The sequence below is a fragment of the Malaclemys terrapin genome, chromosome 6 (genome assembly GCF_027887155.1).
Source record: "Malaclemys terrapin pileata isolate rMalTer1 chromosome 6, rMalTer1.hap1, whole genome shotgun sequence".
In the NCBI taxonomy this organism is placed as follows: Eukaryota; Metazoa; Chordata; order Testudines; family Emydidae; genus Malaclemys; species Malaclemys terrapin.
In genome coordinates, this window is record NC_071510.1 from 119,418,700 (window position 1) to 119,440,624 (window position 21,925).

At 43.7% G+C, this 21,925-nt stretch overlaps 1 protein-coding gene across 7 annotated transcripts in view; it reads right to left on the reverse strand.

The window, feature by feature from the left end:
- Positions 1-5,403: 5,403 nt before the first annotated feature.
- CTIF (cap binding complex dependent translation initiation factor) overlaps positions 5,404-21,925 on the reverse strand; it is a 352,990-nt gene continuing 336,468 nt past the window's right edge. For all 7 annotated transcript variants that reach the window (XM_054032222.1, XM_054032218.1, XM_054032221.1 and 4 more), the window contains one exon: positions 5,404-13,719. In XM_054032222.1, coding sequence (XP_053888197.1) covers positions 13,504-13,719 — 216 coding nt within the window. In that variant the 3' untranslated portion in view covers positions 5,404-13,503. The remainder of the gene's footprint in view (positions 13,720-21,925) is intronic.

The following is a 21,925-nucleotide window of genomic DNA, read 5'->3' on the forward strand; positions in this document are numbered from 1 at the left end:
CTAACTGATTTTGTAAAAGCAATGGAAAAGCCTGCATGGACAGACTTAATCTGATTTAAACCTGGCTTGTAGTGGTTTATCTTACATCGGTATATTTAAAGGCACATGCTAAATCAATATAACTCATAAGTGTGTCTACACAGGGGCTTTCACTAGTTTAACTACGGTTGCCTATACACTGTTTACACCAGTTTTCTTAAATAGGTTTAGTTAAACCTGTGTGGATACTCTTAGGCTACGTCTACACTATGGGGGGGATCGATTTCAGATACGCAAATTCAGCTATGGGAATAGGGTAGCTGAATTCGACGTATCTGATCCGACTTACCCCGCTGTGAGGATGGCAGCAAATCGACTGCTGTGGCTCCTCCGTCGACGGCGCTTACTCCTACCTGGGCTGGTGGAGTACGCGCGTCGATTCGGGGATCGATTATCGCGTCCTGACGATATGCAATAAATCGATCCCAGAGAGATCGATTTCTACCTGCTGATCCAGGCGGGTAGTGAAGACAAGCCCTAAGTTCGGTTTATTTTAAACCTGTTTCTAATTGACTTAAACTAAACCTCATTTAAACTAAAACAGGAGTGTCCACACAGGGGTGTGCATCTGTATAAAAACCCACCTAACTGGTGCAATTCTGCGGCTACACAAGCCTTCAAATGGTTTTTAAACCCATTTTAATTAAACCGGTACAACTTGTTTGTGTAGACAAGGCCACAGGAAGGCACTGTGAGAGTGGGGGACACACAAAGAGATGTGAAATTCACTATAGTAACCAAATAATCCTGAAAAACAAAAACAAACAACCTGATAATGGGGATATCACCCAGTCAGAGGGCATTGTCCCTGTGCTATCTGACCACCTAACAGTCCCAAATTATCAACAGCAAAATATCACATTTTCCCTTGCTTAATGTCTTTTATCAGGCAATCTTAAAGAGTGGATCTCCGCTTTTTGGGCCTGAGGACCCATTTGTAAACCTTGATGGCCTCCTGCGATCCAGAAAATAGCTTTAGTGCAAAAAGCATCCAACTTACTAAATATTTCCTACCCACGATACGTAATATACACATTAACGTTGTAAGTACTAAATAAGGACACCAGGTGTACTGTAGCAGCAGCTCCTGTGGCTCCTCTCCCATGGGGCTAGCTAGGCTCCCCTCCCCTCTCCAGGTGTTTAGACCTCTGCGGTCCCAGCGATGCTCAGGTTTGGCCTAGCCCATTGACAGCGGGTGGACGGGCAAAATCTGTGTGAATGGTACTGTGACCTAGTGCATGGAGTTGCAGCACCACTCACTGAAATTTGCTCTGACAGCCCCCATTCCCCCACCCACCCCCGTCATCATGATGGAGCGGCACCTGGGCTAACCCTGAGCAGCACTGCAGCCCTGGGCACCAGGCAGCAATGCCCAGAGCGGGGAGCTGAGCCCAAACACTTCTGTGGGTTGGCAGCCACCGCTGTGGGGTGAGTGTGGAGGCGGCTTGCAAGCCCCCTATCCCCCCTAAGCCTCCTTCCTTCCCTGGGAACAGGACCCACCCCACCCCCTAGGTCTCCCATGTGACCCTTTGATGCATTCTGGGGACTCAGTTTTGGGTCATGCCCCCTGGGTTGAGAAACTCTGTCTTAAAGGACTTTACAAACATTAGCGGAGCCTCACAATACCTTCCACCAGCATTATTCCCCACCTTGCCAATGGGGAATCTCAGGCACGGAGAGGCTGTGGCTTACGCAGCATCAGGTAGTAAGTCAATGGGAGGATGGCCACAGGAGTCCAACTCCCAGTCCCCTCGAGACCTCCCTGCATTGTGTAGCATCTCCCTCCTTCGCCCTCTCCGTAACCACACACAGTGCTGAGCGTCACACATGCAACAGCCTTATGCGAAGCAGGGGAGAGTGCTGCGTAGTGCTTTGCTCTGCAATGACAGTAATGCACAGGATTACAGAGCAAAGATAGATTTTACTGGCAAGATGAAAGGAAACTGCATCTTTAATAATTTACTTGGGTAGTTTGGAGGGAGCCAGGTTGGTGGTATCAGTGCAGTCAGAAAATCCCACCATCTGTTCCTGGGAATCTTGCTGGCTCCGCTGTCCAGCCAGAAAGACCGCAGGGGGCTCCATTTTCTCATTAAAAAGGGACAGTGGATACTCAGTGATGTCTAGACCAGGGTGAAAGGTTAAAACACAGTAATCCCTGGAACATGTTAAACTGATCTTCCCTGGAAAAAAAGAAAGAAAATCAATACAACTGTAACTGAGGTAGGCAAAGAGACATTGCTCTGTGTGTGTGTGAATTTAATAACTGCAGAATCGGATTGAATACCTTGTCTTCTGTGCATGTTACTAACGATGCTTTGGGTCAGCAGTTCTCATTGTGATCATCTCTGCCCTCCTGGATAACACAGGCCACACACCTTCCTTTTTCTGAACTTTTAGGAAAAACATCCAGTCTTGATTTAAAAATTGCCAGTGATGGAGAATCCACCACGACCCTTGATAACTTGTTCCAATGGTTAATTACCTGCACTGTTAGACATTTATGCCTTATTTCCAGTCTGAATTTATCTAGCTTCAACTTCCAGCCATTAGATTGTTTATCCATTTTTCTGCTAGACTGAAGAGTCCATTATTAAATATTTGTTCCCCGTTTAGGTACTTATAAACTATGATCAAGTCACCCCTTAGCCTTCTCTTTGGTAAACTAAATAGATTCAGCTCTTTGAGTCTATCACTATAAGGCAGGTTTTCTAATCCTTTAATCATTCTCATGGTTTTTCTCCGAACTCTCTCTAATTTATCAACATCCTTCTTGAACTGGGGACAACAGAGCTAGACGCAGTATTTTCCATCAGTAGCCACACCAGTGCCAAATCCAGAGGTAAAATAACCTCTTTACTCCTACTAGAGATTCCCCCGTTTATGCAACCCAGGATCGCGTTAGCTCTTTTGGTCACAGTGTTGAACTGGGAGCTAGCGTTCAGCTGATTATCCTAGAAGCAGTGACTCTGAAAAAGATTTGGGGGTGGATTGAGTCTCCCATCGGGTAAGTATGGCCCACATTGCTTTTTCCTAGATGTATACACTTACATTTAGTCGTATTAAAATGCATATTGTTTGCTTGCAACCAGCTTATCATGAAATCTGATTGTTCTGTATCAGGGACCTGTCTTCTTCCTTATTTACCACGCCCACAAGTTTTGTTTCATCTCGTGATGATGTTATGCAGGGCCGGCTTTAGGACCTGCGGGGCCCGATTAGACTACCCTGCGGCGGTCTGGGTCTTTGGTGGCACTTCAGAGGTGGGGGGTCCGCTCCGCGTCTTCCGCGGCACTGAAGGACCCCACGCCGCCGAAATGCCACCGAAGACCCCGGAGTGGACCCCCCCCCGCTGCCGAAATGCCGCCGGAGTGGACTGCCGCCGGGTGAGCCTAAGGCATGGGCCCTCTTAGGCGTGGGCGCGGGGCCCTCTTACCCACGGGGCCCGATTCCAGGGAATCGGCCTAAAGCTGGCCCTGATGTTATGTTTTCTTCCAGGTCATTGATAAAAATGTTAAATAGCATTAGCACAAGAACTGGGGTCACTGTGGGACCCCAGTGGAAACCTGCTTGATAGTGATTCCCCTTTTTACAACTACATTTTGAAACCTATCATTTAACCAGCCTTTAATCTATTTAATGTGTGCCAGATTAATTTGATATTGTTTTATTTTTTTAATCAAAATGTCGAGCGATACAAACTCAAAACCTTTACAGAAATCTAAGTGTAATGTATCACCACTATTACCTTTATCAACCAAATTTATAATCTCACAAAAAAAGAGAAGATATCAAGTTAGTTTGACAGGTTCTGTTTTCCATAAACCCATGTTGACTGACATTAATTATATTACCCTCCTTTAAGTCTTTATTAATCAAGTCCCCTATCAGCTGCTGCATTCTCTTACCCAGGATTGATGTCAGATCAACAGGTCTATAACTACTCAGGTCATCTTGTTTACTCTTTTTAAATACTGGCACAAAATTAACTTTCTTCCAGTCTTTTGGAACTTTCCCAGTGTTCTAAGACTTATTGAAAATCAACTTTAATGTTCAAGTGAGCTCTTCAACCAGCTCTTTTAAAACTCTTGGATGCAAGTTATCCAGACCTACCGATTTCAAAATGTCTAACTTTAGTAGTTGCTCCTCCTGAGATACTAATGGAATGGAAAGAGTGTTAGCATCATATGATATGACTACGTCCCGTTTGGTTCCCAAATACAGAACTGAAATATGTATTGAACCCTTCTGCCTTTTCTGCATTATTATTGATAATTCTGCCATTTCCATCTAGTAATGGACCAATACCAGTTAGGATTCTTTTTGTTCCTAACATACTTTAAAAAACTCCTTCTTATCGTCCTTAACTCTGCTGGTCATAAATTTTTCCCTTTGGCCTTTTGCTTCCCATATAAATCTTCTACAATTCCTAGCTTCTGATTTATATTACTTACTATCAACTTCCCCTTTTCCCATGTATTATACATTAATTTTTGTAACTGCCTTCACTTCCCCTCTAGACCCGGTGAGTCTTTTAACCAATACACCCTTCTTCCTCAATTATAGCTTTTGGGGGCATCTAGTAAAGTGTTACTAAACAATTCCCAATTATCATTCACATTTTTCTGATTAAATTCTTCCTCCCAACTGATATGACTCATAATTGTTTTCAGCTTTGTAAAACTGGCCCTTTTAATGCACCAACTACATATATTACTGGTCTGGACTTTATTCAGTTTGCACATGATCAATGTGATCAAGTCATGATCACTTGTACCTAAGATGCCATTAATTTTTAGTTCTGTGATCAGTTCCTTTTTAGCTGTGAAGACTAAGTCTAAGATAGAATCATCCCGTGTTGATGTTATTAACAGTTTTGGCTTGTGCAGAATTGGGGTAGCCTATGGGGCCAGGAGAGAACTCTTACAGCCAGCTTTGCACAACATTTGAACCGGCTGTGTTTCCAGGGCAGAGTTGGGCCCATGCTGCAAAGTTTGGCTCAGTAAAGGAACTTTCCCACAGCTAGGGAATACCTGGATCCTTGATCTAGCAATTAAGACTTCGGGGCCTGATCCTCAAAGGAACACCATGAACTCCCATAAAAGCCAATGGGAGATGCGGATGTTTCATGTAAACGGCCCTTGATTTGGGCCTTCATTTTCATTAAGGTTAACTGGCTGCCCTAAAGGGAACCAGCAGTATTGGATAAGCCATGGGTGCTGAATTATTTTGTGTGAGGGGGGCTGTTACTTTTTTATAGAGCTCCGACATGAAATATGTGAGGAACACAAATACTACAAAAACAAAAACAACCCTCCCTCCCCGCAAAACGTGGCAAAATAAGGAGGCAATGGAAGTTTCTAAACATTGATTTCAATATTTATTCTGTGATTAATATCACAATTCACCATAATAGTTGCACTATTTGTCATCCATTTTGATGAAACCATAATATAATAAAAATGATAGTTTCAGCAAGTGAGTTTTTGCATATATTAAAATGCAGACTTTTACAACAGCAACAAAAATGTGCAAACCCCTTTTCTCCCCAAAGTAACAAAACAAAAGCTTATACTGAGGTATTTAGTCATGCTATCAATTTCAACAGAAGCAGGGGAAAAGAGAATCTAATGGGTATCGCTTTGGATGCCCCTGCGCTGTTTCTTCGTGGGGAATGGAATCAGATCAGTAGCAGAGCCAGAAGACTGGGCCTGATCCAATGCCCACTGAAGCCAAATACAGTCTTTTTGCATTGACTTCAGTGGGCATTGCATGGACTCTCAGGGCCCAAATTTGTTCCCATTGAAGCCAACGGCAAAACTCTAATGACTTTAATGGGAGAATCCAGCCTTCTAAAGCCTGGATCATGTGAACTTGCGAGCGCCTTAATTTTCCATTCTGAGCCCTCTGCATGGCACAGGATTGGGGCCTTAGAGAGGAGTACAGGACAGGGTGATAATGGATCAGACATGCAGCACAGCCTGCTGAATAATAAAGGAAGGAAGAATGAATCCCTCCTTTAAATTTCTAACCAGACAGGTATTTTTTTTCTTCCATACTTAGTTCCAAGCTCAACAAAATAAACATCTTAGCAGACCACCAAAACTGATACCACATATCAAGAGAGAGATGGTGAAATGTCAGGCTTTAAACATTTATTATGCAGATGATGTATTTTATAGCATACAGTGGTTCTGGATGTTCTATAAACAAGACTGAATTGCCATGAAGAGTTATCTCCCTTGTCTTAACTGTCTAGGAAAAGCAGAAAATGATGGTGTTTTTCTCCCCTAGTACAAATAGCTAGTCTCTTCCCCCCGCCAAAATATTTTTCCTTTTCTCTTTTTTTAAAAAAGCGCCTAGTTTAACAAATGTGATAAATGATTAAATTTTCAAACACAATAAATACATTTAAAAAAATCATTGTTAGCGTGACTGTGTTCTGAAGGAAACCACAACTCCCTTTGCTTTTGACACTGGACTTCGAAAGCTTTAGTGATATTTCTCCTGGAGATCACAAAAGGATGGGATAATAACTTAGTGGAAAGAACAAAATTAGTGTAAATCCACAGAACGCCCAGAGGGGGAATAAAAATCAAGTTTAAGATTCTGAGACTTCCAAGTGAGAGGTGTTTGTAAAAATAAGGCTAAGCTTGTGAACGAAAATAAATCATAGGGGCTTCTAACAATTTTTCTTTCAAAGTCATCCATCACGCCAAGAATAGATACAAATTAATCTCCTTCAGGGGCAAGGGGAGAACCAAGCATATCACTTACTTTACTACTCTCCCCTCTTTGTGTTTCACCTTTCATATAAACGATGTCTTCTCCAAACAGTGGTGAAATCCCTCACGGGAAAACACACAGGTCACTTTGTGGAGAACTAAAACCTTCGATTCGGAAATAATTTCACTAGGAACCAGTCTAATCACATGCCATATAGATTCTGGGCAGACGGCTAACCACTTTGTAGTGGCAGACTCCACAAATCTGTTCTTCATTTGAGCTTCTCCCTCTCCCTTCATCCTCTCAGTAAATTTAGTTACTGTAACACAGAGAAAATGTTCTTTGCCTGTGTAGCTTCATCTCAGGGATTTCTCAACAGTATCACTGCTTTTCTCCACCTAGATCCTCAAACCACAGATGAGGAGATATCTTCTCAGGGCAGAGGGCGGGACAAATTTAATGACCTATGGATGAAGGGCCAGATCCTAAGCTGGTGTGACCTGAGATAGCTTCAGTGACGCTACTCCAACTCACATCAGCTGAAGATCTGACCTGACATATCTAAGCCCTGGTCTACATGGAGGGGGGACGGGGCGGGGGATCGATCTAAGTTACGCAATTTCAGCTACGTGAATAATGTAGCAGAAGTCGACGTACTTAGATCGACTTACCATGGTGTCTTCACCGCGGTGAGTCGACTGCTGCTGCTCCCCCGTTGACTCTGCCTGCACCTCTCGCGGCACTGTAGTACAGGAGTTGACGGGAGAGCACATGGGGTCGATTTATCACGTCTAGACTAGACACGATAAATCGATCCACTCTGGTTTGATCGCTGCCCGCTGATCCAGCGGGTAGTGTAGACATACCCTACCTGGACTTCCCGTCCCCTCCCCCCACTGATTTAATTTTAAGGGAACAATTTTTGAAATCTACGTTTATTGAGAACACAAAGGTTGAAACTGGCCAAAACTAATGAAGAAACATAAATGGTAACTCATGTTCCTTCAAAAGGTAACTCAGTGCACACTAAGGCTACGTCTACACTAGGGAGTTTACAGCAGCAGAGCTGTCCCGATGCATCTGCGCCGCTGTAAGATCTCTCGTGTAGCCGCTCTATGCCCACGGGAGAGAGCTCTCCTGTTGACATAATTAAACTACCCCCAATGAGCAGCGGTGGCTATTTCAGCAGGAGAAGCTGTCCCACAGACAGCACAGTGTACTCTACCACTTATGCCAGCGAAACGTATGTCGCTCAGGGGTGTGCTTTTTCACATCTCTGAGTGACAAAAGTTTGCGGACATAAATGCTAGTGTAGACATGGCCTTAATAATTACAGGCTTTGGTGGGTATAAAGAATGTAAAACACAAACCAACTCACTTGGATTTTTGTACTTGACCTTACCATGACTAGGTGAAAATATTAAAAACAGAGATGGTTTTACAGTGCTGATTTCTAGACATTTCTAGTGAACCTATAATATTGGATCTAGTTGTATCTTGGCATCACTTCTTTTGCTGGAGGCTTCCCACCACAGAGCATCTTATAGAATGCATGTTATTTACACCAGTGGTACTGGTGATGCTTTCACATTCATATGGTGGACAGTCTCTCACTATTGAGAAACCTGGAAACATAAATTGGTGACCACTCTTAGATGGAGAAAAATGCTATTTTGTACTGTTTCTTTCATTCCTTAGCAATGCTGTTCAGTGGTAGCAATGTCATAGATAAAGTTTATTGTTATCAATGGACTTTCAAAAGATATGATTGGTGGTGTGTATAGTTCCAGGGGAAAAAATACATTTTCAGTCAACATTTAGATTCACGGGTACCTATGGAACAATCAAAATTTCAAATTACAAAGCAGTTAATGGCAGAATGAACACACTTTAATTGTCATACACAAATCACAAATCATTGAAAGATGGATTTCACATCACGGGAAGTTCTTAGACACTGTCCAAAAAAGGCTGGGGGAAAATTTCAGGGCGACAGAACAAAGTAACAGGCCAAATCCATTAAACCTGAATATCTGGGTACAGGACTGCAGCTAGAAGGCAACCTCTAGTAAAGGAAAACTATGACTAAACCTTCATGGCTGGCGGTGGAGAAGCATTTGAACAGAATTACTGTCATGTGGCTTGGCTTTGCCTCTTGGTGCTCCAAGAAAATTCCCAGTGATTAGGTGAAAATTCAAGTCTTAGAAATGCAATTTCCAATTCTCCTCTGGGTTCTTCTTTTTTCCCTTCCTTTGATACAGTCAGAGGTCAACTTGGAAATGTTGCAGATTATACTGGGTGAAAGACAGGAGCCACAGAAGCTGGCATGTATACTGGGAGGGCTGGGAACAGGAGCTGGAGATCGTGGTTATCGGAGGGCTCAATTCGATCATTCACACATTTCCCCTTATTGCCTGTATTTTAGGGGTTGTTTTTCTTTAACCCCCTCCCCCAAATAAAACAAGAAATCACTTTTAAATTCTTTGTTCAAGTCTGAAAAAGCAGCGGCAGCAAGTGGATATACTATGCTGCTTAAATAATTAGTCTGATTGGCTGTGGACATTCTAAAGCAAATCAAATAATCAACTGTGGATAACCCACATATCACATTACATCAACCTTGACAATTTTTGTTTTCCATCTTTAGCATCGTCTTGAAAAGGGGGTGAGTAGAGTTTGTGTTCAGGTTGGTAAATTTTCATGACAATTCTGTGAGACTGCACTGAATCCAGTCTTAAGCCGCTGTTTCTTTCACACCTTCACACCCAAGGGGCAAGGCATCAGAGGGCAAACACCTTAAGGAGGGTTTAGATTCAAAGGCTACAACCCTGAACCTTATAACACTGCTGGGCTTTGTTGTTCTATAAAGTCCAATCTCTCATGGATATTCACTATAAAATATTGCTGCCCCTACTGTGACACAGTTTTCTCACAGACAATCTAATGCTGAGGTACTGCAAGTGTTAGTCTTCAGAGAGCTAATCCCTAGACTGTTTCTGGAACTTAGAAATCAGTCTTTCCACAGAAGTCCAGTGCATTAGGCAATTTTTTTACAGATGAATCAAGGTCTTCTCTTTGTTTCTTGGACATGCTACTGTTGAGGATTCTGTTTCCTGCTGTTTTCTCTTGCTTTGTATGCACCTTAGAAAAGACCCAAGCAGAGAAGTTTCGAATAACTGTGAACCATAAAAAAAAATCTCCTCTCCTCTTGTGGTATTTTCTCTGTTGGAAATTTTTGCCCTCAAACTTGGCTTCCTGCAAATAATTTCCCCCCAAGTAACGGACAAATCTGGTTCTCTCTTACACTGCCATAAAACATACTGAACATCCAAAAAAGATCTGGATTGAATCTTTATTCTTGTCAACAAGCACGCAGAAATTCACTCTATTGGTCTACGTTGTGGAGTTCAGATCCAGATCTGTATTGCCTCAAGGTGGGTGAGTATTTGGATCTGGGGGTTAAGTGTTTGGGTCTCATGTTTAATCAGGAGCTACACTCCAGTTTCATGGTGCCAGAGGTGGGTTTGCCGAATCCATACTTCTTACTACCAGGGGAAAGGGAAGAAAACTGAATAACAGAGAAAAGTGAAGAAAAAATTGGAATATACCATCCTCCCACATTATAAGCACTGATCAGTAGCCCCCTAATCACAAACTGTCTTTTGGAAAACAGCTTGTGAGTGTTACGAACACCAAAACAGATTTTCCAAGTGAGTTTCTGAGACCTGTTGCAGCAATGAAATAAGGCAGATATTATATATGAATCTTAACAGTCAGAGTCACCCAGCATTGGCAGCTATGCTCAGATCACAGGTGCCTGGAGGGAGGGTTATGTACTGTCACTTCCTTCTCTAATCTTCCATTAATAAGTGCTGAACAAATAAAGGGAAATTTCCACCCCCTAATTCTGTTATACTTCATCAAGTAAGCACCAGAAGTGATGCAGTAAATAAAAGCATCAATAAAGAAGCAACCGCTAAGCCTGGACATCATTTCCTGGTCACCATACAGGAAGTGAAGTAATGGCCTACCTGTCCCTCTTTACCAATACAAAGTTACTGAAATAAGTAACTTCAAAGCATGTTTCAAAAACGGGGCTGGAACAGATCTCCTTTTCCAAAAAAGAAACTGAAGTTAGTCAACAGGATCCATAAATCTAGTTAACGTTACTCAGACCCCAAATGGTAAATATTGTGTTTACGTCGATCTCTCACAAATCTCTTGCCTTATATTATATATTAAAGCCCTAAGCCTGCAAGTTGATGAGCACCCACAAATCCCGCTGGCATCATTGGGAATTAAAGCCATGCCGTCCTGTGGGACTGGCCCCTAAGGAAGGGTTTGGTGGGCAGCTCTGCTCTTCTTAGGAATTACAGACTTACTACAGAATAGATACTTTAAAAAATAAATGTACCATATGCTTAGAAGCTGCGGTTTCTCTGCCAAACTTGCATGTGCTTCAAAACTAATACTTGTTTTACGACTGACATGGATCCATCTCAGTCTAAAAGCACGTCGCACACTTAACAGCTCACCTTCTTCCCTAATCAAGTCAAGTCACTGGCTTCACTTCTCATGCTAGACTGATCTGCCCTAGGGGCATTCTGCAAACACTTCTCAACATTGCCAACACCACGTCAGCTTCACTGGTGTGAGCATTGTTGAGAACCCTAGAGTAGACGGAGCGCTAGGGTTTTTAAGCAAGTGAATCACCTAATCCTGCTTGGATCAGGTCTAGAGAACACAGTGCTTAAATTTCTGTCAAAAGCCTCTTTACAAAGGGCTCCCAATGTTTCTAACACCAGTGAAACTGCACTCGTGTTAAATATGGTGGGATAAGTAGATGTGATGGCTGCCGCCTTTGCCAACACACTGGAGACTGAACTGGGCATCTCCAGAGCTCAAAAAGCATGAACTGTGACAGCTTGCTCTAAAGAATCAAACCTCTCTAGCTGGGGCTGTAACAGACTCATCTCTCTGCGCATTGGGCATGGAGGTTGGGGACCTGTAACACACGCTCACCAGTGAGTTACATCCTTCCTTTGATCCAAGGAAGCTCATCCTAAGTGTCTGAGGCCCACAGCAGTTTGAATTCCAGACAAGCTTCCACTGCGTGATAGCTGCCATCTTGTCTGACCCACCAGGGGTTGAACCAGAGATCGCCAGAGCTAAAAGCATGAGCTGTTACAGTTCGAGCTGAAAGTCCCTCGCTGGGGCTGTAACAGACTCATATCCTCTGTGAACTGGACACAGAATGGGAATTGTAACACACACTCACCAGTGGGTTACACAGGTAAGGCCAGTGAGGTGCACTGTGGCTTCCTTCTCGTACTACCTCTACTCCATCTCTAGCCATTCACATTGCTCTCCTCTTTACACTTCATTTAGTGGAACGAAACAACCCGCTCTGACCCTCCTCCATATCAGAGGCTGTATTAGTTACACCGACTAAACAGACTATGCTTCTGACAAAGCAAAAGACGGGGACAGCCTCCTTCTGAGTTCCACGTCTATGCAATGCAAACCGAGAGACACTGGTTAGGAAAGTTTAGCTAATTAGAAGCCAAACCTGAAACCTATATTTTCGGCTTTTCTTTTTTCCTTTCCAATGCCATAAACTTGTCACCTTCTATTTACCAGTTTCCAAAGAAGAACTTCAAGTCTTAATTTTTCCCTCACCCTGTCTATTATTAGGATCAAGCATAAGGGACCTGGTTTAAATGTATAATTACAACTGTGACAGTAATTACAATAAAGCACTCTTTAAACAAACAAACAAAGTAAGTTACAAAAAATAAATGGATTATAGTTTAGTGGATGAGGAATACTGCGTCTTTAGCAGCAAACAGCTGCAGAATGCCTGTGTTTCTTAGAATTACCAGCTCAGAGTGTACATTTTTTCAATTACCTTGATAGGTTACTGGCAAGAAGACTGTGGCTATGATACTTCTAAAGTGGCTTTTGGATTTTTTTAAGTTCTTCTTCCAATTTAACACTCTTGTGCCAACCATTCAAGAGCTCACATTATAATGTTATTTTCATGTTTCAAAGTTGATAGCAAATGTCCGTTTAAAAAAACCTAATAAAACAACAACAAAGCAAAAAGAAAACCCAGTGCAAATAAATAAATCATCTTGTGTGAAATCCTAACCTAGAATCAGGTGTTGGTGGGGATTTTGCGGAGGGGTGGAGGTGGGGGGGGAGAATAAAAAGTTGAAGACAAGGGGAGGGGGAAAAAATAATGAAAGCTTCGCTTTGACAAAAGCCGTCAATTACCGGCGTCTGGTGTGGAACGTGTCTTTCTTTGTCCTCCCAAGACATCTGCTGTGTGTTGTCTCCTGCCAGTTGGCTGGTGCAAGCCAAGAGAATGGCGTGAAAACAATGCTAGCCTGCACTTCCACTTGCTTTTCAAATTCTCCGTGTTCTTTCTAAAGCCAAACAATAACACGGCGGGATGCGCGGCTGCATGAGCAATGATTTAATAGAAGAAACCTGAAACAAAAACTCAGCAGGAAAGAGGAGTGGTGCTCCGCAACACAGCTGAAAAGAAACATGCCCCTGCCCCCCAACCTCATGAACATATTCTTAAGCATGCTGGGGTTCGTCTTCTTAGGTATTTTCTCATAAAGGTTCTCGCTTCTCTCTCCAGTAGCTGATCAATTTGTAGCACAGTTCCTTCCTGTTTCCTTTTAAGGTGCATGTCTTCTTCCTGCTCCTTTCCATCCCCACCGCCCCACGTTCTCAGGCTGTCAGTTTCTGGATTGTCTTGTTGTAGTACTGTGTGATGGTGGGCGTCAGGGGGTTCCAGTTGTTGGCGTGCAGCTCAATGACCTCAAGGAGGAGGGACCGTGTCAGCATGGACTCCGAGGGGCACAGCATCTTGTCACGTGCTATTGCCAGCAGCTCTGTCATCATCTCAGGCAACTGGTCCTCCAGCAGCCGGCCGGTGCTTTGCAGCTGTCAAGAGAGAAGGGTTGAAAGTTGCATGTTAAAGTGCAAGTCACCACTCCAGTGTTTATAATTGTTTAGTTTTAAAACTATCCTGGTTGTGACTAAGATGTCAGCTTGGGCTTGTCATGTGGGGTGGTGGGGGGCCCAAGGGAAATATAAAGCTCAGTTAATCACAACATTGCTACCAGAATCCCTCACTTTGTGCAGACTCTCCTGGAAAGTTATCCTGCAGGCACCCTTGCTTGTAAATTATTAAAGGAGGAAGAAAGTGCAGAGCTGGATGCAAGCATATGGCACCTCTGAAAAAGTGATGTTGGCTGCAGAGAAACAATGGCGGAAGAGCCACAGATGGTCTGATGTTTGCTGTCATGTAACAACTCAAGGGCTTCTGGAGGCTACACTGAACAGCATTCAATTATAAGGACAAAATATTTACATAATAGGGCTGATTTCCAAAAGTGGAGCCCTCCTTTCTGGAGACGAAGTCCTCACCTGCATTTAGTACCTGCAACTGAGATATGAGTGCAAACCTTGAGATCTTGTACGCTGAACTACCTGGTTATGGGTGCAAATGTGACACAGGTATAGTGTGATAACTGGGCCTACAAATTTATCTTTATTGTGAGCTCAACTGTAAGAAAGTTTATAAAGTGTCACAATAACCTGTGACAATAAATGTTGATGGGCAAAGATACAAAGGAGATACAAAGACTGAATTAGTCCAAATAAAAAGGCCCTACTGATATAACTCAAGATCATGCCTGGCAAACAAGAAAAGTGTGCAACCATCAATTAATGAACCAAAATTGGTGTGTCAGAAATTAGGCCTAATTGGTGGACAAAATAAGGAGGGGGGTAGGCTATTCCATTCAAGACTCCCCCTTTTGTGTCCTCCAAAAGAGACTTTGGGGAGAAAAAGCTGGCTACCGTGATGCTAGCTGACTGAAAGATGAGAGATGGGGAAAGAGCGAGCTTTATCAATAAAGCTACCACCTCCATCGTCTACTGGGATCCACAGGACCTTCTTCATCCTAACCCTGAAATATGTCCTGACCAGACTGGGCCAGAGAGAGGGAGACAGATGCTGACATCGCTACCTCCATCAGCTTCAGATCCCAACCACCACCTGGAATGTGAAACTTTGTCCCCCACACACTGTGTCCTTTTCCTTCCCTACCTTAATCATTCTCTTTCTTCTCTCTCTCCTTTTTCCTTTTGTCTAATAAGAGTCTGGTTTAGATGGCCACGCTTGCATATTTTGCAACACTGCTATAAGCCTGTGACCAGAAAGGCAGTTAAATGCAATGCCAAAAACATCTGATGCTGGTACAAGTTTGGTACAGAGTGGCTGCTAAGGTGACTACATGTTCTTCTTGTACTTTTCCAGCAGCAGGGCTGAAGGTGAAAGATGAAGTTTCTATCTTTGTTGTATTTTTCGCTCCTCTTTTTGTGTGTGTTCACCTTGTTTTGTCTTAAAGGAAGCAGGATTGTGCTTTAACAACAGCAACAGCTCACAAGAACAAAATCAGGGACAAAATCAAAAAGGCCAAGGCACAAAATGAGTGACACCAACAAGAGACAGAAAAGGCCAAAAGAAGAGGTTCTTTAAATACATTAGGAGCAAAAGAAAAATGAAGGAAAGTGTAGGTCCTCTACTTAGCAAGGAAGGAGAGCTAATAACTGATGACACCAAGAAGGTGAGGTGTTTAATGCCTATTTTGCTTGAGCCTTCACTAAAAAGGTTATTGGTGACCAGATATTCAACACAATTAATATTAACAAGGAGGAAGGAATATATGCCCAAATAGGGAAAGAACAGGTTAAAGAATATTTAGGTAAATTAGATGTATTCAAGTCGGCAGGGCTTGATTAAATTCATCCACAGGCCTTAAGGAACTAGCTGCAGCAATCTCAGAACATTAGCAATTATCTTTGAGAACTCAGAGGATAGGCAAGGTCCCAGAGGACAGGAGAAAAGCAAACATGGTATCTATCTTTTAAAAGCGGAACAAAGAGGACCCAGGGAATTGTAAACCAGTCAGCCTAACTTTGATACCTGGAAAGATACTGAAATAAATTGTTAAACAATCAATTTGTAAGCACCTAGAGAATAATAGGATTATAAGGAATAGCCAGCATAGATTTGTCAAGATCATGCCAAACCAACCTAATTGCCTTCTTTGACGGGGTTACTGGCCTAGTGGAATGGGGTGGGGGGGAGAGGGGAAGAGGGAGGACACAGCAGATGTGATATATCTTGGTTTTAGTAAGGCTTTTGATACAGTTCACATGACATTCTCATAAGAAAACTAAGGAAATACGGTGTAGATGTAATTAGTATGAAATGGGTGCACAACTTGTTGAAAAACTGTACTCAAAGAGGAGTTATGTATGGTTCACTGTCAAATTGGGAAGGCAGGGTTCATTTAGTGGTGTCCCAGAGGTGTCAGTCCTGGATCCAATAGTATTCAATATTTTCATTAATGACTTGAATAACGGAGTGGAGAGCATGCTTATCAAATCTGTAGATGATACCAAGCTGGAAGGGGTTGCAAGCACTTTGGAGGGTAGGATTAAAACACAAAACTACCTTGACAAATCGGAGAACTGGTCTGAAATCGGTAGGATGAAATTCAATAGAGACAAGTGCAAAGTACTTCACTGAGGAAGGAAAAATCAAACGCACAACTACAAAATGGGGAATAATCGGCTAGGCGGTAGTACTGCTGAAAAGGGTCTGGTGGCTGTAGTGGATCACGAATTGAATATGAGATAACAATGTGATGCAAAAAAGGCTAATATCGTTCTGGGGTGTATTAACAGAAATGTTGCATGTAAGACACAGGAGGTAATTATCACGCTGTACTCGGCACTGGTGAGGCCTCACCTGGATTACTGTGTCCGATTCTGGGCGCAACTTAGGAAAGATGTGGACAAACTGGAGCGAGTTCAGAGGAGGGCAACTAATGTGATAAAAGGTTTAAAGAAAACCTGACCTACATGGAAAGACTAAAAATATTGGGCCTGTTTAGTCTTGAGAGAAGACAACTGAGGGGGTACCTGGTAATAGTCTTCAAATATGTTAAGGACTGGTATAAAGAGCATGTGATTGATCGTTCTCCATGAGCACTGGAGGTAGGACAAGAAGTAATGGGCTTAATCTGCAGCAACAGAGATTTAGGTTAGATACTCACTTTCTAACTATAAATTAAGCTCTGGAAGAGGCTTCATCATCACTTCCCGAGGTCCCTTCCAGCCCTACATTTCTATGATCCTCTAATCTTGCTCAAATAATTGCTAGTCTTCCCTCTTCTCAGTGTTACTCACTAGGTACTGTATTGAGGCCATGTATTCCTAAGCCTCCCAAAAACAAATTTTAACAAAATTTTTTAACATTCAGTGGTATATCATGAAGAGCTGAACAGTCAGAGTGGGAATTTCAAAAGCATTCACTCCAACGGGAGTAGTGCTGAATGCTTTACCAAATCCCACTTGAAAATCAATCTGACAAAACAAAATGCATGCTGTGATATGATAGTCTGGGTTTTTAAATGTTCATTCAGTAATTTTGCTGATTCACAAGTGTCAGATAACCCCCAGTCATTAATGTAAATTTTGGAAGGTTGTACTGAATTGGTAATCTCTATAAAATGATGATTTTCATTTATCAGGTATGGTGATGAGAATCTCAAATTGCTTTAAAACAATGAATCTTCAAAACAGTCTTGTGGGGTAGAATACGGCATTGCAGCCATTCAGCAAAGGTGGAAACTGAGGTACAGAAAGGTTGGTGACTAGTCCGAGTTCACAACATACCCATGGCAAGGCATGGACTAGAACGCATGTATCCAGAATGCCAGACTCTGCTCCAGCCATAATGCTGCAAATCCTTTTCCTATTATTATCTTATGGTAGCGCTGGTTATTATTAAGGTTGCTCCACACTTTCCATTATTAGACCCTGTTTTCGGTTGTTTATAACTTTGCCAATCTTTAACCATTTGAGCTGAAATTTCCCAAGCCAGGTGTCTGCCTCAGTCTGAGTCTTTTTGCAGAATTTCAGCCAAAACAATTCAGCCATTTCCAAGAGACACACTGGTGAAAAATAAGTTGTTTTGTCCATGTTAAATTCTGGCAACCGTTTCTTTGAAATGCTTTAGCGCCTCCAACTTTGAAGCAGGGACTTGAAATTTGGCAAGGGGATGGGATGGCCTTTGTGTCAGGGATGTGCCTTTTGTCAGCCTCTCGAAAAACTGCCCAAATTTGGCCAAGTTAAAAGCCTTTAATATATATATATATTGCAGTTTGCACATGCTGAGTAGTGACTTGCTAGAGCTTTGAAGCTAAAAGCTCTGACTATTCCGTCCACACTGAGCATGCTCCTCCACCCAGGGCAGAGCAGAACTTTCCCTGGAATTGCAACTCTCAGCTGCTGTGGGCCATGCCAGGGTTGGGCCCCTAAACTAAGAGCAGGGACACTGTCTCTCCTGTGCTCTCAGCATTCGCCTTTCCCGCCACCCAGGAGGAAGAAACAGCCTTTTTCAGTTGGAGAGGGGACAAGAACCATAACCGGGGAGGGGGGGGGGGGAGACAGATTTGGAGAAGGATCCTTGGGTGGGGAAGACAACACATGACTGAGACTGGAGGCTCGGGTGGGGTGGAGAGAGGGAGACTGGGACAGGAAGCCACGTGGGGAGACTGGAACTGGAAGCTGGGTGGCGGGAGACAGTTTCATAGATTTTAAGGCAAGACGGGACCAACAGATCATCTAGTCTGACCTCAAAGGAGATTGAGACTAGTTGGGCCAGGAGACTGGGAACCAGTGTGATGGGGGGAAAGGGATGGGGAGGGGAGACAAATCTGACAAGAAGCCAGGGTGCAAGGGAGAAGGGGACTGTCTGCAAAAAGACTGGGACAAGGAACTAGAGGGGAAAGGGAGGGAAATGGGATGGGGACAAGAGCTTGACAAGAAGTCCAGAAAGGGACTGGGAACCAGTGAAGATGGGGAACACATAGGCTGGATGGCGGGCAGCTGGAGGCTGTCAGGGAAGAGAGACAAATCAGATGAAAAGCCAGAATTCCCAGGATTGGAGGTGTAAGTGACAGGGGGAACAAGCAGAAGAATCGGTGCCCACTACAGCTCATATCCCTTTCGAGCCTGGAATGGAACTCATGATTCCTGATTCTCACCATTTCACTGCTGTCAGAAAATATCTGTGAAACCTACTGGCAAAGTGTTTCACCTCCACTCTAGTGCTGGTCCACACAGAGGATGACAACCTACTATTGCTATCCGGTACTTCGTTAGCTCAAGTGGCAGAGGCCTGTGTGGTGGATCTAGGACAGTCTTTTTGTTCTGTGGGCAGCACCTAGCACCGTGGGGTCCTGGTCCATGACTAGGGTGCTTAGGTGCTACAGTAATACAAATAATAAATATGAATAAAGGTTCCAACCATGCTGATGACCCATGTGGGTTTCAATATGATGCCACATGATGGAATTTCAATGTTTTCAGTTAGTTTTTTTTTAAACCTAGGAAATTACACACAAAAATTCATTAAAAGAACATTAATATTACAAAGTCAAGCACTCATACATTAGGAAATGTCAGAATCAAGGTAGTCTATGCAACCTTATCCAGCCCCCGGGTGTTTCTGCCTTATGACCACGAGACAGTCTTTAATTACATGATCGCATACTATTTTTTCCACAGGACCCCTGTCTCATTCAATGCACAGGAGGGAGATGCTCTGGGGTTGAATCAGGTTTGGGTAGTGAAGGAGGCTGTTCTCTGTAGGCTCCCTGGCTCATTTGTTGCAGAGGTTGGAAGGTGTGTAGTGAAGAAGGCAGGGGATTACAAAAGACAAAGGAGGATCTCATGCTTAAGGCAGTTGAATGCTGCTCTGGAGAAGTGGATTTTATCCCTGCCTCTGCCACAAAGAGTCCCTTTGTGATTCTGAGCAAGTCACTTACACCAAACTTTTCACAAGTGCTCACTAATGATGTATTCTCATTTTCTGGGTGCCTGGCTTGAGACGCTGAGGTCTGGCTTGCCGAAGTGCTGAGCAACTGACGTCAATGGGAGCGGTGCTTTGAACATATAAAAGGCACAGGCAACCTTAATCCTGGCATATCCTAACTTCTGAATGCTTGACTTTGCTACCTTGACGTTCTTTTTAACATAGGCAGTTTTTAAGTGCAATATAAAATATACAGCAAAAGTCAGTCGGGTAGCGTGGCACTGTATGCACAGTGATGGGACTCACATTTAGGATTCTGGGCCCCAGGCCTGGTTGAGACCAAGCGTGCAGTGTATATACCTAAAGTGATGGCTCATCTCTAGGGGCTAATGAGACACTCCAGATTTCACTGCTGACTGCCAATCAGAACACTGCATTGAGGGTGGTGCAGGCCTATCACAAGGGCGGTCAGCCAGGGGGAAAGCAGAAGCAGCATGTAAGGAGGGCACCAATGATACTGCCAAGAATGACCTTGAGCAGATCACTGCAGACTACGTGGCTCTGGGAAGAAGGATAAAGGAGTTTGAGGCGCAAGTGGTGTTCTCGTCCATCCTCCCTGTGCAAGGAAAAGGCCGGGGTAGAGACCGTCGAATCGTGGAAGTCAACGAATGGCTACGCAGGTGGTGTCGGAGAGAAGGCTTTGGATTCTTCGACCATGGGATGGTGTTCCAAGAAGAAGGAGTGCTAGGCAGAGACGGGCTCCACCTAACGAAGAGAGGGAAGAGCATCTTCGCCAGCAGGCTGGCTAACCTAGTGAGGAGGGCTTTAAACTAGGTTCACCGGGGGAAGGAGACCAAAGCCCTGAGGTAAGTGGGGAAATGGGATCCTGGGAGGAAGCACAAGCAGGAGAGCGCAACAGGGGAGGACTCCTGTCTCATGCTGAGAAAGAGGGACGATCGTTGAGTTATCTTAAGTGCCTATACACAAATGCAAGAAGCCTGGGAAACAAGCAGGGAGAACTGGAAGTCCTGGCACAGTCAGGGAACTATGATGTGATTGGAATAACAGAGACTTGGTGGGATAACTCACATGACTGGAGTACGGTCATGGATGGATATAAACTGTTCAGGAAGGACAGGCAGGGCAGAAAAGGTGGGGGAGTTGCGTTGTATGTAAGAGAGGAGTATGACTGCTCAGAGCTCCGGTATGATACTGCAGAAAAACCTGAGAGTCTCTGGATAAAGTTGAGAAGTGTGAGCAACAAGGGTGATGTCGTGGTTGGAGTCTGCTATAGACCACCAGACCAGGGGGATGAGGTGGACGAGGCTTTCTTCTGGCAACTAGCAGAAGTTGCTAGATCACAGGCCCTGGTTCTCATGGGAGACTTTAATCACCCTGATATCTGCTGGGAGAGCAATACAGCGGTGCACAGGCAATCCAGGAAATTTTTGGAAAGTGTAGGGGACAATTTCCTGGTGCAAGTGCTGGAGGAACCAACTAGGGGCAAAGCTTTTCTTGACCTGCTGCTCACAAACAGGGAAGAACTAGTAGGGGAAGCAAAAGTGGATGGGAACCTGGGAGGCAGTGACCATGAGATGGTCGAGTTCAGGATCCTGACACAAGGAAGAAAGGAGAGCAGCAGAATACGGACCCTGGACTTCAGAAAAGCAGACTTTGACTCCCTCAGGGAACAGATGGGCAGGATCCCCTGGGAGAATAACATGAAGGGCAAAGGGGTCCAGGAGAGCTGGCTGTATTTTAAAGAATCCTTATTGAGGTTGCAGGAACAAACCATCCCGATGTGTAGAAAGAATAGTAAATATGGCAGGCGACCAGCTTGGCTAAACAGTGAAATCCTTGCTGATCTTAAACGCAAAAAAGAGGCTTATAAGGAGTGGAAGATTGGACAAATGACCAGGGAGGAGTATAAAAATATTGCTCAGGCGTGCAGGAGTGAAATCAGGAAGGCCAAATCACACTTGGAGTTGCAGTTAGCAAGAGATGTTAAGAGTAACAAGAAGGGTTTCTTCAGGTATGTTAGCAACAAGAAGAAAATCAAGGAAAGTGTGGGCCCCTTACTGAATAAGGGAGGCAACCTAGTGACCGAGGATGTGGAAAAAGCTAATGTACTCAATGATTTTTTTGCCTCTGTCTTCACGCACAAGGTCAGCTCCCAGATTGCTGCACTGGGCAGTACAGCATGGGGAGAAGGTGACCAACCCTCTGTGGAGAAAGAAGTGGTTCGGGACTATT